At 37.4% G+C, this 18,809-nt stretch overlaps 1 protein-coding gene across 1 annotated transcript in view; it reads right to left on the reverse strand.

The window, feature by feature from the left end:
- Positions 1-597: 597 nt before the first annotated feature.
- The window catches only part of LOC124170915 (structural maintenance of chromosomes protein 1A), a 65,656-nt gene continuing 47,444 nt past the window's right edge, over positions 598-18,809 (reverse strand). Inside the window, exons 20-24 of the mRNA XM_046549971.1 lie at positions 18,163-18,307; positions 17,786-17,965; positions 16,317-16,495; positions 13,320-13,497; positions 598-1,004 (exon numbers count right to left, since the gene is read on the reverse strand). Of these exons, the coding sequence (XP_046405927.1) occupies positions 933-1,004; positions 13,320-13,497; positions 16,317-16,495; positions 17,786-17,965; positions 18,163-18,307 (754 nt within the window). The 3' untranslated portion in view covers positions 598-932. The remainder of the gene's footprint in view (positions 1,005-13,319; positions 13,498-16,316; positions 16,496-17,785; positions 17,966-18,162; positions 18,308-18,809) is intronic.

The raw sequence follows: 18,809 nt of genomic DNA on the forward strand, positions 1-18,809 counted from the left end.
GGGTCGGGACACTAGTACTCTCCCAGGCGACAAATAGTCTCCTTTCTCCGGCGGGGCGCCCTAGAGACTTGGGGCGGGCGACAACTCTCTCGCAGGCGCTTCACGAATCTCCTTTCTCCCATTTTCGGGAGAGAACAGAGTTACAGACTTGCCCTCCTGGGAACACCAAAAGGAGAATAAGTTTCACAATGTCAAACACTTCATGAAAAAGTGCTGGTACCCGCCACATAATGTGAAAACATTTTTAAAATCCTTTCCACAGGTCATTAATAAGGAAGATAAAAATAATTTACTCTCAAAAATGCCTCTATGAATTTAATTTTGAATCAATCGACAACCCCAACCCCCAAATTACTCAGATGAGTAAAATACTTCAATATCAAAACGTATTAAGGTAATAGAACTTTGTTTTGGGAATTAGCGACTGAATTCAATCAAAATTCCCAAATAAGCACAGATGCATCACGGGAATGTTTTGTTTCCTAATTTTATGAAAGCTTTGCATGGAAACTAAGAATTACAACATTGACGCTGAGATGATTTCTTGGTAATATATCACTTGGTGATGGATCATATGTATAATAAAAGATGACAATATTTAAATATGAAAATTTATGTAAACCTAAATCAAATTCATAGATACAAACATAAGATATAGAAGTTCACATTACAGTAGACGCATCTGAAGATTCGAAAGGGGAATAACTTAAGTACCTAGATAGTATAAGCTCTGAAATATCTGTAGTCCATAAAGTCAAGTCCCAAATTACTTACATTTACTAAAGACAATGCTTCCAGAGAAGTTTTTGCTTCCTTAGCCAATTAAGAGACAGGCAACTTCCTCAAAACCAAATTCATAATATATATTGTATGAAAATATATAAGAACTTGAGAACGATGGAAATAGTCTAATAACATTTTATAAATTAAAATTAATTATGGGAATTCTTTTGATATTCTGTCAAGTCTAAGGTCAAGACTTTGCTGATCAAGCATTCACCCACCTAGAAGAGGAAAATTTCCAGATTTAGTACAGGCTCAACAAAATTAAATGTACTGATAACTAAGAACTACATGTATACATACAATGAAGAAATTTAAAATGTCACTTGCAATTAAAAATTGAATGTAGCCTTGGAATAACCCCTTTGTTGTGTTATAAAAGCAGTCTCATCGTAATACATAATTTAAAAAGTTGAGATCTAATTTGTAAGGACAAACAGGAAAAGTACTGCAGTATTTAGAAACTGATAGAATTAACATTTTATTGGCGACATCTCAAAGGTAATCAGAAAAAAATTACTTTGAATCTTAAATAAATCTCCACTTCAAAATAATTTCCATAAAACGAAGGGTAATATTTCATCAACATAACTTGTAATATGCATGTCATGCACAGTATAGCATACCATGAACACATACACAGTAGATATTCACTTTTACACACCCATAATTTATTTTTACCACAATTCGTCTTTTTCCTCAAGGGACAATGATTTTTCTATCTCCACAGTGTCATTCCCTACTTAATGATTGTAAAATATTTAATGGTCCACTATTAATGGCAGCTCATGGATAACAACAAGATGGTGATGGTATCTGATCATGATGTAAATGACAAATTGATAAAAAGTTTGAATTCAAGAAGATCCCTCCACTCCAGAAGCTCAAGGTTGAATAAATGTTACAAAATCTTTGCTCACTTCCTGCTTAGATTTTATATTTCTTACTCTGATGATTTAGATCAAGATGTCTTACCCTAATTTTTTTATCAATCGAAGGCTTTTTCCTTCTCAAACTAGGTATTTCTAGGACAGCAATATCCTTAAATGTTTCATACATTCACATGAAACTTCGATCAAGCCCCATTTATACATCTTCATACTGCATCGTTTGCAGTTGAATTCATAAAACTTTTACAAAACTAATGTTTACCATGGCTCTAATGTCCATAGTTAACCCAAAAAGAATGTAAATAAAGCTTGAAGTAGCTAGCAGCGAATGCCAAATCTTGAATGAGTAAATGGAAGACAGGAATCATTCAGTTGGATGCAAGAACTGAAATAGGATTACATATTAACCAGTTAATTCCTAAACACTATATGCATAGCAGAGAAACTTTTAATTTTAGGTTATAATACGTCACGTATAACATCTGACAGTTAAAGAAAAAGTCACCATCCTCTTTTGCAACATTATCAAGATGAAGTAGATGTTATGGATGGCATGTGATGGATAAACCACTCCTATCTTAAACTTTCGAAACAACTTATTTGCTTAATTTTACAGCATTAATTAATGTTCTAAATTTTGCCAGAAGTTCTTCGATTTCTATTGCATAACAAAATGTAGATTTCCAAACCGAACCAAAATGGGTATGGGTATTTGTGATAGTCCATTGTTATTGAAAGTTAAAAATCTCCTTTTGTCAAGCTGATTTTGGGGAAATGAAGATTAAAAAATAATATAGTATTTAAATTTCATTTCATCTTGTTGTATTTTATCAAAGTCCCTCATAAACAACCAGAGCCCTTAATGACACTGGTTCCTGCCACAGTACCGAAAATCAGGCACCGCACAAGTATCGACTTTTATGCATTCTGGGTGCTCAACTATAACATTTTTTTCTGTTAAAGTAATTGGTATTCTAAAAAGATAAATCACACAAGGCAAAATGGAGAATTCAGCAGTATTTCCTGGGTTTACAATAGGTTAATTATGATTGCCCTTAAATTAAACCCCCACAATTAACCCTACATACTTCCTTCTACCTTTCAGAATATTAAAAGACCATTTTCACTCTACCTACATAATACCTTAGCAACAGTACAAGGAAGAAAATACAAAAGGAACACAGACACCAGTAACAAACAAAAACTTACAAGAATACATACTGTTTGAAAAGATGACCTTGGAATTAATAAAAAAATTTAGCCTTATTAACTACGGAAGCCCAGTACGATGAGGACTACATATATAACTAGATTTCAAATTTGTTAGGAATGGCCAAGGAACCATTAAAAACCAATGATTTACTAGAAAAATAAATCGGTACCAATCATTACAACGATCTCTCTTACCTGAGGCCATTCAGTACTATGAGAGGTAAATTCTGTGGTCAAATATTGTTTATGGCAACAAAGAACTATACAGTAGAATCTCATTTTAGAGGGTACAGCATACACCCATGTCTCGTATAGCGCAAGGGATGCGTTCCTTGGGGTCTTTGCGCTATACGAATTTGCGTTATACGAGAGCGTTTTAACATAGGGAAGATAGGGATGCGTTCCTGGTAGCATAGGTCTTGGGTATTGAATTTCCTCTAAAACATTATTTCTATAAATATTTATAGTTTAAAACATCTTTAAAGATAGTATTCACGCATTCAAAGACTTTTATTCACGTTAAAAAAAATTCTTACGTGCTTTCGAAATTCCGTCCTGTCGTGCCGTGCGGGTGGGCTAACATCTGCTATCTCAGGGGATCGTAATGCGTTGCCGGCAGTTGATGATTTTTCAAACTAGTCTAAAAACAACTATTGTGTCCCCCAGGCCCTTTTGTCGCTCATCGAAATGACAGGAAAATGCTACTTTAAATGCCATTTCATAGCTAGCGGAGTTTATGAATGATAAATCATTTTAATTTGAAGTCCTCCGAGTCATTAGCAGCTACGTGAAACAGTCTTTAAATGCCTTGAAACCTGACCCAGGTTTTCCTTCCCTGAAAATGAATGAACGAGAATGCATTCTTTTCCAAAAGAATATCGTCTCGTCAACACTAAAAACTAGTTGAGGGGGAAAGGAGCCACTTTCAATAACAGCTTGGAGTTCATCAGAAAATGTTGTGGTGGCTGCGCTATCAACACTTGCAGATTCACCTGATATCGCCGCACTGAAAATACCTGCTTGCCGTTTAAATTCTGGAACCAACCGGAGCTTTCACTTAATGTCTCGGAGCGATTACCACTCTCGTCTTTTTGTACTGATTCACCATGAACTTTCCGTATGTGTAGAACGCTTGGTTGAAGTTGGTGTGGCTGAGGTCACTGATATTTTAGCTTCGTCTTTATTCAGAATAAGGCATCGTAAGTTTAAACTTCCGCGCAATATCGCTTTGACGCTCTCCATTTTCAAAGCAATTGACCTCTCTCAAGTCCTCTTCTAGGTTAATGGTTTTTCTTGATAAATTCTTGATTTTTCTACACGCATTCCTATTTTTTGCCATATTCTCTTGGTTTTTATTAGTGTTGCCGCGAGACTCGAGACTTTCTCGTCTCGTCTCGAGTCTCGTCTCGTTTTCGAGACGAGACTCGAGACGAGACCGTAGGGTAGAATTCGAGACGAGACTCGAGACGAGACCACCTTTTGACGAGACGAGACGATACCACTTCCACGAGACTCTCGAAAGTCTCGAAATTTAGATACACGTCCTTAATTAATATTTGGTATAGTTTTATGCCTAGAGGTTTATAGGTTTATGCCTAAAACTATATCCTTCAGTTAGGACGAAATACATTTTACGTTTTTCGTAAGCATTGTATTTTAAATACAGCTGAATAATAACTTTTCGATAGATGATCAAACTATAAACTAGAATATTTGCTGAAAAACCGATTTCTAAATGCATGAGCGACACTTATGGAGCCAAGTAAGGGAGTGTTAATGGCTGACTACTTTTCCTTGTTTCCCGGGATAATTAACTTGGAAAATTGGAGCCTTATTTTAATGTAAAAAAGTTCTGGCTAAACTTTCGAGAGCCACAGCCTTGTGTTGCAAAAATGTGTTACGTTGGGTGGTGAGCCCCTCGACGGTATCTTTTGCTTTGGGTAATTCCTGTAATTATTTCCTCTTGATTTCTTCAGGGTTCAAAGGTCTTTCCTCATTCTGCATTTGTGAAAGTGTGTATCGTAAACAAAAGACTGCATTATACAAATATAAAATTAGGACGCATGACGAGACTTATTCCGCGTCGGTAAGCGATACTGCACAGTATAATAGATCGTAACGAGAACGCCAGAAATCGTGTATGGCTTTCGTAAATTGCAGTTTCCTTTTTCTTTCTACCATTTTTTTTTGTAGCAATCCATCACAAAATTCACGTTTATATTACTTCAGTAATAAATATTACTGCGCCCTTCATATCTAAATTTTTCCTAAGATTGCAACGACAGTATAATTTTTATTACAGCTGAGAGGAATCCTAAATTACCTCAATTTCATAAGAGACATAAACGTGTTTATAATTATATTCATTAAAATTCTTATATAGTTATTCAAGCTGAACTCCCCTGGGATCCTGCCAACTTCATTTTTTTCTTAACTAGGAAGTCTGTGGTGCTGTCATCGGCACTAAAATCTCAGTAGGCTGAAGAGTCATAGTATCCTCAATTTTTATCTCACTCATTTGAAGATACTCGGAGAAAATGAAAGTCGTGCGTCAGCATTTTAACTTTTCTGAAAGAAAAACTTCGAATCGGTTCATAATCGGTAGAGGGTATTTCGAGGTGGTATTAGTACCTTCGTGTATTGCGATCTCATTACCCTATTGGAGTTCCATCTCTAAGGCTATGTCCGGAAACATTTCACCCGCATGTTATTGCAAAACAATGTGGCTCGCGTGGATGTTAGCTAATAATTATTTCAATGTATTGCATATTGTAAGAACTTATGGAGAGAAAGTCGTACTTAAATATGTTACAATTGCAATTAATTTTTAAAATTTATGGTGAAAAAATGTGTCCTACACAGTTATTCCACACTTGAGATAATCCGGAAAAAGCCTGTGGCGAGGGCAGGAGGCTGCTGTTGGCCGCACCGCGATATACAGGGATATATATGTCACCATATTTTGTCTCCGGAAGGCGTGTAGGCAAGGATAAATATCTGAGAGGAAATTGTTGGTTCAAATGAAAAAACATCAACTCAGTACAATTATTTACTATAACCTGATGCCTTCTGGAATAGTTTGCGCATCATGGAGCTCACGTAAAACTCCTTTAATTTTACCATCATTTCTTTGGCCCAAAAATGATTTTCCCTCGGTATTCAATTAAAATACCATGAGGATACCACCAAATAAAATCAAAATATTTTTATTAGATATTTCTAGCTGTCTGCACTTGGTAGAAATATCTTCTTCTTCTGCGTAGCTTATAATTTCCCTCTTTTATTTCCATAAAGGTAACTTTTATTTTCAACTTCTTCCTCAGGAGTAATATTTGTACGACCAAGACCTCGCCATCAAATATTATCCCATCAGGACTAGCAGCCAAAAAAGTGCATTTTAATCAACAAAGACACCTCCGGGCAAACCTCTATTTTTGCTTGATCTTTCATATTCCCTGATGGCAGATTTTTCATTGGCATTCCCCCAATCGGTTGCCTAGATTCCTCTAAAGGAAGGAAGCAAAACATCGTCAGCCAATTTTGATGTTTGATTTCCTAAGATTACACATACGACCAAAGGAAGAGGCTTGAACCTATTCCACTTTTCTGACTGCCACGTCCCATTGAGCATTTGATCTCTAGTTTCCTTCACTTAATTTTCACGCCACCTTTGTTTCATTTTTACTAATGAAAGGAAATCACTCATTGAATCGTGGTTGGACAATTTTACGTCACTTTGAGCATCACGAAATCACGAATGAGTCTATAATGATTGTCTGATCCCTCTATTCGATGACGTTTATTTTTGGATGTTGCAGATAACTCCATACACGTTTCCTCATATATTCCTTATCCCTTTCTGAGAAAACAAATTTTTTTGTAAATTCTCCTCGGCTCTTGTCCATTAGTTCTTTGTGAAAAATGCACATTGTCTTTCACATTGGAAGTTACTGATGCAATGGGGCACCTAGTTTCGTAGGACCCCTTAGACATAAATTTACTCTCTTCCCTCTTATGTACTTTGCCACGTAAGAGTTGTAGAACTCCGCAAGATTGTTATTGACATTATATATAATAAAAAAATAGGGGACTGACTAGATAAGAGACTGTTAGCATAAACGATATCCTCCCATAAAAACTGATGAAATGAGGGATCAAGTTTTCCTCTCCTTCTTTGGGCCCTTTGCAATAATATATATCACATTTACCATGGTTTTCGAGGGTTATATTTCCTTTTCTTTAGCCGGTTACTCTCCGATATCTCCACTTCACGTAAATAGTCGGTTGTTCCATTTTCTACTTTCCCAGAATCAAATCACATTCGACATCAAGGTGGAAAAACAAAAGGGCCTCTCTTAGAGGTTGAGGAAAAAATACCCATAGGTAGTACCGAGAGTCCGGTAGTACTTGGCAGTATTTAAATGCGGTAATACCTTATCGATACTAGAAATACCGGTACTTGTATAGAGGTACTTCGACAGATTTGTCATTTTATGTTTTATCAATCAGCTAACTACTAAAGTAATTGAGCGTTGATAATATTACAAGCGAAAATAATCTTGAAGGACATAGCTATTAACAATGACGGCATAATTTACAGTACCTATTCATGACGATTTGATTATATGATTTAGATTTTTTCTGCATGTATGTTAAATGACCTTAAAGTATCAATTATAAATGAAAATATTCGAATTAAATATGACTTGCAAAGTAATTTTACGAGAATTTCAGCCAAATATCCAGTTCAAAATTATTACGTGTTTTGACCATGGCTACATGCTTCACTGCTTTGACTGTTTATCACTATGGCCATAAAAGATTTTTTAGCCACAGAAGGCAAGAGAATCAATGTTATTGAATCGTACAATGTATATATTTTTCTAAACTGAACAGAAATGTGACCTACACATCTAATTTTATTCGATCGCAGTATTTTAGGCATAACTTATTCCTATTCTAGAGATGTAAAAACTACTATACCTTTACATGAGACAAGTGTAAAAATATTTTTACACACATAAATACAGCAGAAATTAAAATGACAAAAGCTTTCTCGGGCACCAAGTGAGTGGTTGTTGTATAAGTAGCCAAAGTTTGTGTCGTATTGCCACCGTCGGGTGTTTGAATAAGAAGACGTTCTGCTGTCAGTGTCTGACTCTTGTCTGAGAGAACTTCAAATTTATCATTCGCTAGGAAAACAGCAAAAATTAAAACGCGTACTCCGAAATCGTTTGTATAACGTTGCCTTTGACAACTACATCGCTATCACAGTTCCACAATTAGATTATCGAGCCTACGATAAAGTTTTCTGATGGATTTTCGTATAAATGCCTATGAATGACTTTTTCAGTGTAATCCTCCTGTATAATAATCTAATTTTCGGAAACACCTGATAATTATAATAGATTAATACGAAAGTTTATTTTCAACTTATTAACAAATTTTATAAATTACGAATGTACCAGTATACCGGTATTTTTTCGCCGGTGCAAACGAGGGAGTACTATTATTGTTATTTAACCCCTCAAGCGTGACTTTAAATGCCCGTGGTTGTTCACTCAGCGTGCGCAAAACCAACGTCTGCGTCTTCTGAATGCCAAGCCTCAAGCGTGAAAGACACACAGAATGAGTTTGAAAGTTTCATTAGGTATTCCTATCTCTTAATCTTCCATGTATGTACTTCCAGTGAGTATATATGTGAGACATTTCTGCCTGATTTCGTTCTGTGCCTATTAATTGCCTCTGTGTGCTCGAATTTTTTAAGAATATTTTTTCCAGCTGATGCCAGGATACTTCATCTAGGAGCGGCGTCTAGTGGACACGTATGGAAGATAGTCTTCCACTTACGCTCCGATTTATGTGCTTTCTTAGCGATTGTGTGTTCCATGTGGGGACGCTGAATGCCTTACTCTGTGGTTCATTATCATCTCATCTTCTGTCTCATCTTTTCCTTTCTCTTTCATCGAGGCAATTATAGTGAAGGCTTGGACCGTCCAGGCATTGTCACTCAATAGTTCTTGGAGCCTCGAAGGCCTGCCAGCATCTGGTATCTTATTTATTACGTTGGAAGCTGAGGGTTGCAGTTTTTTTCACGCTTACGTTTGCTTTGGTGGTTTTATTTTTTTAGGCCTTGGGCCCCTTCCGTACATGAACCCCTTCTTAGTTGAGCATGCCTTCTAGCTCTCGTGAGTGGTCCGATCAGTGTGTGCTTGACTTTCTGGAACAAAAGAGTGCAGAATGTTCTGATACGACTTCGTAAGTTTCAATTGGATACTCCCTTGACTCCAGGTTCGCAGATTTATAACATCTCATTTTTCTGTGAATTTTCAAGAAAACAATTGGAAAGATATCGGCTGTGAAGGCGCGCCTGTAACCTTTGCGTGTGATTTAGTTGAAAAGAAATATCGCCTATTCGTGTAAAAAGGATCCTTGGAATTGGAGTTATTTTTCGAAGATGAAATAATTACAATTATAGTTACAGAGACAAACCGCTACGTGGCATAGTTTCTTTAAAATTTACAAAGAAAATTCCAAAGCAAAAAATGCGCTTTTAAAAGTGGGTTCCCACAACTCTGGTGGAAATAAAATTATTTCTAGGGTTGCTCATATTGATGAGAATAAATAAGAAACCAACCTTAGAATGTATTTTATCGGAAAACATGTATTCGAGACTCAATTTTTCTCAATGTAATGGGAAAGGAAAGGTTTTCATTGCTCACCAACTTTCTCTGTTTTGTAGTTAGAAAGAGGAAGGAAGTTGTAAAAAAGGTCCTTACCACTATAACATTTCGCCCATTATTGAATATTTGAATCTTAGTGAACAAAATTATAGCGGGACAGAATTTAGAACAGCACAAAGGACGGCTCTCGGATACCGATACGGAATGTGCTCGATCGACCAGATGGCATATTTTGTTCAAAAAACCCACAAATTGAAACATATAGGGTTGAAAGAAGAAAAAGTGTAGTGAGTGAGATAAACATAAAGAGATACGAGACAAGATACAGATGTAAAACTGCCCAGGAACCTGTGTTTTGAGTAACCCCACAGACTTTTCAGCTACTAATCACGGCATACAGGGAGCAGGCAAAAGTAATCGGCGCTGAAAATGGTAAGTACGTATTAATAATAATCAAGTTCAAACAATGTTTAAGAGAATATAATTTGTTGAATTTTTTTCGGTGATCGATTACGATTATGTCTACATTTCATTTTTAGAATTTTTTAGTTTTATGTTACTATTTTATTCATTGATTATCAATAAAATCAATGATTTTAGCACCAGTTTGATTCAATTGGTGTCCAGATAAATATGTGTTTGCAATTTTTATTAATGGCTCTCATATTTTTAAGACCTTCGATTCAGCGAATAAGCACGCAATGGAAACGACGCTAAATTTATTATGGGGTAAACGAGACGAGACGAGAGTCTCGTACGAGACTCGAGACCGAGACGAGACTGGGGTTCACGAGACGAGACTTGAGACGATACCAGAGGTCAGGAAACGAGACTGAGACGAGACTGGCGAAAGTCTCGTCTCGTCTCGCGGCAACACTAGTTTTTATCCTGTATGGCTCTATCTAAATCACCTTCTTCAGCTGAACTGTATTCCTGAGACGCAGAAGGGCTAAGACTGCGGGGAGGGAACGAAGCCATTGTGTTTAAGACTCTATAGCGGACCCTTTTATGTGTTGATGCTATTCATGCGCAACTCGGTCACCGCTCCATTTCTCCCCCGTGAATACCGATGACCTTGAAGGCTTTAGCGTAGACTCTCTACCTGGAAGGCAATCGCCCGGTAACCTACGACGGCAAAAATACGTCTCAAACCGTATTGCTGAAAAAAAAACTCTTTTCCACTAGCCCCACGCTTAATTAACGATCTAAATTATTTATTATCATTCTGTTAAGGAGACGAGATAAATCTTCGGTAGGCAAGCTATCTAGACCCAATGACGAGTACATAATACTCTTGGCAATTGCGCAGCAATGAATTTCGATTAATATATAAACAAAAAAGAAGATTTGAGGCAAGAAATAATATTAATATGCGTAAATTGATAGAAATTTCGTGTGTACTTAGCGCAAGTTCACGTTTTATCACGAGAGCGTTTAAGATTTTTGATTAGGCTACACTGCGTTGCAATGTTTCCCTGAGGAACGAATTTGCGCTATATCAAAATTGCGCTAATCGAAATTGCGCTATACGAGACATGGGTGTATAGCGAAAATAATGTTATAACGAGAGAAGTGGAGTGTACCACCAAAAAGCCTATGATTAGGATGAAAGGCACATGTAAAAAAATAAGGTACCTAATAGCAAGGCCAAACAGTCCCTGCCACTGTATGCTCTATGTATTAAAAGGTTCAGAACTACAGTACACTTCAGTATGGAGCATAACTAGTAAAAGTAAACTGCGGTCACCCATTTACCAGTAATGGTAGAAATGTAACTTTGAAAATATGTGCACAATGTTTATTTTGCAAGCCACTAAACCTCCTAACATCACTAATAGAACTGACTGAATCACTGACGACAACTCAACTGAATGACTACATTGGTTGTCATCACGGATCATTGCGAAAGATCCACAATATTAAAGCCAGTTTAGCTCCATGTGGTGGCAGACTCAGATTGCGAGCCAGGCTACCAGTCATCAATCAGGGGCAGTGTCGAGAGCTCACCAAGATCGCTCGGTACTGCATCCGCACCGGGCTTATTGACGCCACACCAGAACTAGGGAGAGGTGTGGCCACAAAAAACTGAAGTGTTTTCTAGCAGGACTCTCAGTCAACTACAAATTAGTTGACACCAGACCACACCTATCCCACACCACACACCTCTGCCATTGATTCACATTTTCTTTTTGCCTTCTGCCTGTTACTCTCCTGTGGGAATTCATCTTATTCCAATATTGAAAGTAGCATCCTATACAGGAATTTTAGTCTCCAGACTAGTAAACCAAAATTAAAATAAAACACTAAGAAGTAATGTATGTATTCGTATATGTAAATATTTCTTAAGGCCTCCTGCGTCAATAACTGCTTGTGTCCAAGATCAGTGCATCTATGGCTACATGATGCATGATGGCACAATCACGCATTAATAGTCTTCATGAGAATTTATTTTAATTCTTTCCGATTGTCATAGATGGAATAATTACACCACATGCCCATGGAACCATGTCCCACTACGACTGCCTCTTATGCAACTTCGTGCAATGCAACTGTTTAGCGATGTGTCTGGAAAAGGTTTCTGCCAACACACAGCAATTTGATGAATCATTAATCCAATCCCAGATGATACCAGAACCGTGACCATGTAGCTAAACATAATGCAACACACAACCTAGGATATGTGGGGCACCATTAATTGTTTTGAGATATTTCATTAGCCAAATCATACACAATAGGGTGGTTTCCTATTATTTTTTATTGCCTAAATCGAAAGATTATTACTCCTGGAGTACGTATTTCGCGCTTTTAGATTTTTAAATGACGATATCTATTTTTCGCGATTAAATGAAAAGTGAAAAATTTCAAGCGCGCAAAAACGCGACGCGTAAGTAGGAAAGTCCGTGCGATGCATTTCTGGTTCCCCCTCTCTCCTTGTGAAGTGACCTTGATCGAGACTCTGAGCGCTGATAGGACGCAGGATGCTAGCGGATAGCTGAGTACCTTGCTGAATGGTAGCGCTTGGCTTAAAAAAGGTTTATTAATACCTTATCAAACGAAGAAAACTTTCAGACCTTAGCCAGTTTTAATAGGTGATTATTAAGACATGTTTCCCTGAGCTCTGTGCCTCATGCATGCATTGGTAACCTCAGACGATGTATAACTCCTATCCTCTCGTGTAGAAACTAGGTCCCTGTGACGTCACGCGGAGTGGAATCGCATGGGCGCCAATCTGGCCTTTTTCAAATGAGGATAAAATTTGACCCTTGCCATTCGTCTAAACCGGTATTTCAAAAACCAAATAATTTGTGTATTATGAATACACTAATGGTGGGTAACGAATCGCAATCAATGCCTATCGTTTTCTTTGATGAAGGAAACTACCCTATTCTGCAAATGCAGATATAATCCAATAGATAATTGCGCTTCGAGTATACGTGGACAGTATCTACACGTGACTCGGCTTTGAAACATGATAGAAAGATAAATTTTTCTTTTAATCCGCCAATCATAGTTCTACAATCAAGGTTGAGAGATTTCCAAGGTTTCATGGCGAAATTAATGGCTATTTCCAGGTTTTTTCACGGTAGACGAAATACACGGCTTATTCATAGTTTTAAGGTTTTCACAGTTGAGTGGGAACCCTGTACACGTACACTCCCTTGCTATAAACAGATTTCATGGCATTCCCTGAAAATAAAAAAAGTTCGAATACTCCTACAGCAACAATGATCATTGATTTCAATTGACTTACATCTGGACATATCCCAATTAATGCATCTGCATGGCTGTAGAACTCTTCTTTCAGTGATATCACAATGGTTTGTAATGATGCTGTTTTGTCTCTTATATAACGAGCAACTTTACCAATATTTGTGTTATCCAATGCTGCATCAATCTCATCCAGAACAAAAAATGGTGCAGGCTGGTAGCTGGAATACAAAAATGGCAGTTAATAGCTCACAATGCTTGGAAACAGATAACATAATCCATGTGAACAAAGGAAGCTGATGTATCATTGCTCAAAAATAGTACCACATACAGTAGAACCTCACTTATGAAACTTTCAGCGGAAAACCAAGTTTCATATGTGAGGTTTTTCGGTATTCAGCATGAAATCCTTTCCTATAGGGGCCGGTTTGTTTCCAGGATGCAATTACTCATTTGGAGGCAAGAAATTGAAGCCTAATAATCTTATTTTCACACAAGCAACACCACAGATGATGTGTTACTTTAAGAGAAATATAATTCTACATTCCTGAACAACATTATCCGCGGTTGAACATCTAGCATTTCTGGTACTGATCTGCAAGGCTATCATACTGGAGAGATTTCGGAATGATGACACTAAATGTTCACAGAGAAGCCAATTTTTTAAAAAAGTTGACTCATTAAAAGCAGTTTCAGGAAATTCATTTCACCACCTATAGGCAAACCCATGATTGTAGATTAAAGAAATGAAATACCTAAGGAAAGTCATCCAAATTAACCCCATAACTAGGGAGCAAAATTTCACTAATGTATCACGAAGGCTTCCCACCCTATGGACCAGGGTTCATGTCATGGCCGAGGCAGAAAGTTTTCAGAGATGGCTGTATCCCTGCTTGAAAGTAGTGTGGACGGAACTTCCAGTGCAATACCATGTCCGGCAGATGGAACATTAAGCCCTGGTTAAGCCTATTGTTACAACCTGGCTAATTCCAACACAGGGTTTCTATACTCCCTCCCTTACCTCATGTCGAAAATGACCCCAGCTGTCGGTTTCTTCCCTCTAAATACAATGCCATAGATAATATGGAGCACCCGGCAGTGGCGTAATTATGGTGGGTTGATGAGGGGATAGATCCCCCTCCAAAGCCGCAGAGAATTGAAAAAAAAAAATTTTAAAACAAAAGTCTAGCTTTGATAAACAACAACTGCATCTACTCAAAGTTAAATTTTAGGAGCCAAAATGATGTAAAACATATTTACAGGCATGCTCTTTTTTTTAATTTTCCGGGAATCCCCGATGCCTCGGGGGGGAGGGGAGTACTCAGGTACTACCATCACCCCCAAAGCATATTCCTAGTTGTGCCACTGGTATCCGGGATATTCTGTGACTAATTGTAAGACTTTTCCGGTGCTTAGATCACTTTTTTTAAGTGAGCATTTGAAATAACCGCACAACTGCCGTCAGTGATGATTGAACAAAAATATATTAAGAGCTCGAAAAAATCTCCCCTCTCAAAAATGTTTACGCACTAAAAAAGAATTTTTCCGTGAAATTTTAGCAATAGTAGATTGAATCTACCGGGTATAGCTTCTCTGTCGGCATTCTTACGCGAATTCAGCGCCGGGAACTTCGACTCACAAGCCGTGTGACTCATCTTCACGTAATATTTTGCTTCCCCATATCTGATCACAACACCAGACTGTTTTTGTACTTCGGTATAATGGTTATAAGTCATTCCAGAGTCGAAAGGAACTGCCTTATCTTTCGCGTTTTGAATTTGACTTTAATGATTACGTTACGACTGACGACGCGAGTTATTCTCAGAGGACATTCGTACTAACTCTCGTTCAGTTAAAAAATAAACGCTTGCCAGCAGGCAGACTCAAGCTAAAAGCTACTCAAGGTCCAACTTTGTTTGATTTAAACCCACTGAGATACAAGTTAGGTCAATTTTGATCGGCGCGCCGCGTAAGCAACTTTCCCCCGGCTCAATTCGTCCCGCGGATGCGGGATTAGCCCGCGGAATGAGACCATGCATGCTGTTTTTACCATCGTGTTGAATCACCATCGACTTACATCTATACTGCAAATACGATAATCTCTTTTGGATGACCTTGGAAGCCAAATTTTTGGTACGGGAGGATTTTTAACGGCTCATTTAGGTGTTATTTCGCTGGGGCGACGGAAAACATAACCTTGGAAAATTCTAGACAATCTTCCGTTAGAGATAGATATTCCGAATTAACGATCATCTACTGCAGTTAAAATTAATATCTAATAAACAGCATCGCTCATTATTAAAACTTAGTATTCTTCATTGACATATCTATGTGATGAGCACATACTACCCCTGCTCCTGTGACTAAAATCGGCGCGCGTACCGCAATCTTCTCGTAGAGCAGTTATCTGAAAAATCGTATAAGTGAGGTATTTTATCTCATTGGACTGGGAAAATACGTTTCGTAACCGAGTTTGTCGTATAAGTGAAATGTTTCATAACTGAGGTTGGAAATACATGGGTTCATATGGGGTTATTCACCGGACCAAAAAAAATCGGCGTATAAGTGAGGTCATCGCATAACTGAGGGTCGTATAACCGAGGTTCTACTGTATTCATAAAAAATGGTAAGACAACAAATCATTTGGCAGACACCAATAGCTGAATTCCATAAACATACTCATAAACAGAATCAGTTATAAAGGTGGTCTCCCGAGCTATCATTTAAGGATATCCACACTGTAACTTATAGCTTGAGTGTGGGCAATGTCTGCCACTCGAATGCGAGCACATCAACCAATATGCTGAATCATTTTTATTGTTAATTATAAATGGAAAACATATCAGAAATAAAGAGATACTTTCCACAGTTTACATGAACTTGAAAGTCGATGATAAAAAATTCACATTTCTGAGTTGTACACCAACTAAGCAAAACCACGGTCAGAATGTTATACATGAATGAAATGATAATTTGCACAGATTAGCAACTTACAGTAAAGTATTAAATTTCAATAGTTAGAGACAAAATGATAGCTTACCTGTGGATAGCAAACAGTAATGCCAGGGCTGCTACAGTCTTTTCTCCTCCTGAGAGATTAGACATCGGCTGAAAGCGCTTTCCAGGTGCCACACAGTTATAATTGATTCCATCCAAGTAAGGTTCCTCTGGATTCTCTGGGCCAAGGAATGCTTGTGCAGACTGGTTTTTTGCCAAAGACTATTAAATAAAGGGAATTGCAACATAGTTTTGAGGAACTTAAGAAAACAGTGAGTAGCCTAGTTTACCACAGCCCTCAATAATGTTCTTCCACTATAATATTGCCAACAATTACAGCCTTACTATATTACTTGCTTACTATCGCCATGACTTTCAGATAAATATCATTCAAATGATATGCACAAACAATATATACAGTAAATACAAGCAAGGCAATCTGACAAATTTTTTTTGCCCAGGTAATTAAGTAAAAACTAATGTACTAATGATATGTTTCCGTTAATACATAAAAAAAATGTAAATTTCAAATTCTACAGACTGCTATTTTACTATAAGTATATGCTTGAAGATTTATTTTAGAATGAAGTACTGAGTTAGAGGTATTGCCTATCCTTAACTCATGGCGTGATACCACTCATATGTGTAGTGATCGCAAAAACAGGAGTTTTGAGTTCACTATGCAGGGCGACTGCAAGTGGACTGGCTTGGCATTGGAATGGATAGCTGGAGGTAGTTGGTTTAAGACACACAGAGGGGAGTACGGAACTAAAATGGCATATACAAACGGTCCTCAAGAGGTTTTAGCCTCTTGCTTAGTCTGTATTAAGACAATGCTATGCTTCTGGATGGCAGAGTTAAATAGAAAAACCATAATGAGTCAAAACTCATCTCCGTTGGGCACTCTCTTAAGCTGTTCGGTACGGGCTTATTTGCAAAACTGAAAAACCCCTAGGGTTTTAGTGTATAAATCTACTAAAATATAAGCAAGAGCTAACCAGGTGTCTTCCGCTCATACACCCAACATTGTCCACCAGCCAGGGCAGGAGCACTGCCACCTTTGCTACTCCCATCCCAGTCAAGGCCAAAGATATCAAAAGGTAGGAGAGCCTTTTCCTTTTAAAAATGAAGCTTGCATTGTTTAATCATTAATCCTTGACACCAAGGGGAAGATCCCACTAATATAAGTTCGGGTTTGAGCCCTGGCTCGCAATGAGGGGTTCAGATCACAAGATATATATTTTATTTACAACCATTCCCATCATGCATGGAAATCGATTATCTTGAATCTTCTAACCATGTTTGGAAATTTTTAATGGCAAAAATATACGTCATTTAGAATGCTAAATGACTTTAACGTAAAATTTTTCTAAGATTTCTTACACTAAAAGCTAATTTTCATTGGCAACAAAATACATGCAGTAAACCAGTTATATGCATGATGTGTTTGTACAAACATATATTAGTTATGTAAAACAAAAAATATAAAAAAAAACATAAGCTGCTCCTTACCTTGTAAATACCATCTATTTCATTTGCAACATGTTCAAAGCATTTCATAAAGCGATCATGGCGCTCTTTCTTCACCCTTTCAAATGCTTGCTTAGCCCGTTTGGTTCTTCGTCTAGCATTATCAAACTCTTCATTTGTTTCTTGAAGCTTTTCTCGGGCAAGATCCAGCTTTTGCATTGCCTGTTTGAAATAAGAATGCACAAAAAAATCATTACAAATTCAAGGCCTTATCATTTCTTAAAAGTTATGTGTCTATTAATTTGCATTAAAATTTGTTGAGTGAGTGCATTCTTAAAAAAATAAGGGCAAACAGATTTCTTTCAAGGAACTACATGAAACATTGGCAAGTGAAGTACAATAAAGATTTGAGGACTCACTCTCATGTTTGGTGCCTGTATTTTCTTTATAGTCTCCTGCAATTCATTTATCTGTCTCGCCAGACGATCTCCATGCTTCTTGACATCTTCTGGCTCATCCAAATCTTTCAAATTCTCTGAGAGGAGGGTGTAGTCAATTTGGATCCTGTAACATACAGCACACTAAGTAAAATATGGCAACAGAAAACAACTGCTTTGAAAATCCACTAAAAATACCATGAAATTTTTGAACACAAATATCACAAAAAAAACTATTAACTTCTCTTAGGCAATGTATTTGAAACACTAATTAACAGCCAAGACAACAATAGAAAACACTTTCCTTGTAATGTTGGCTGAGAAGAAGATAGAGCATCTGACCCAAATAGAAGCCTGAGAGCCCATTCTAAACTAATTTCCTGAAATCTTTTTGAATTATTTTTGTGGATACATAGAAAGAAACTCCACACTTGAAGGATTAAGCTGATTTATAAGTCAAAGTGAGACATATAGGATAATAGGTTTTGAGTATGGTTCCAGATTCAACAGGATTTGTAATACGACCATAGATTTTCTGGGGCCGTATTCTGTATTTCGTCGGTACCGCACCGGTCGGTTTCCCTTCCCAGTCCACCGACAGCACATCATTCCGTACCGACGATGGTTTC

The sequence above is a fragment of the Ischnura elegans genome, chromosome 1, assembly GCF_921293095.1.
Source record: "Ischnura elegans chromosome 1, ioIscEleg1.1, whole genome shotgun sequence".
Taxonomy (NCBI): domain Eukaryota; kingdom Metazoa; phylum Arthropoda; class Insecta; order Odonata; family Coenagrionidae; genus Ischnura; species Ischnura elegans.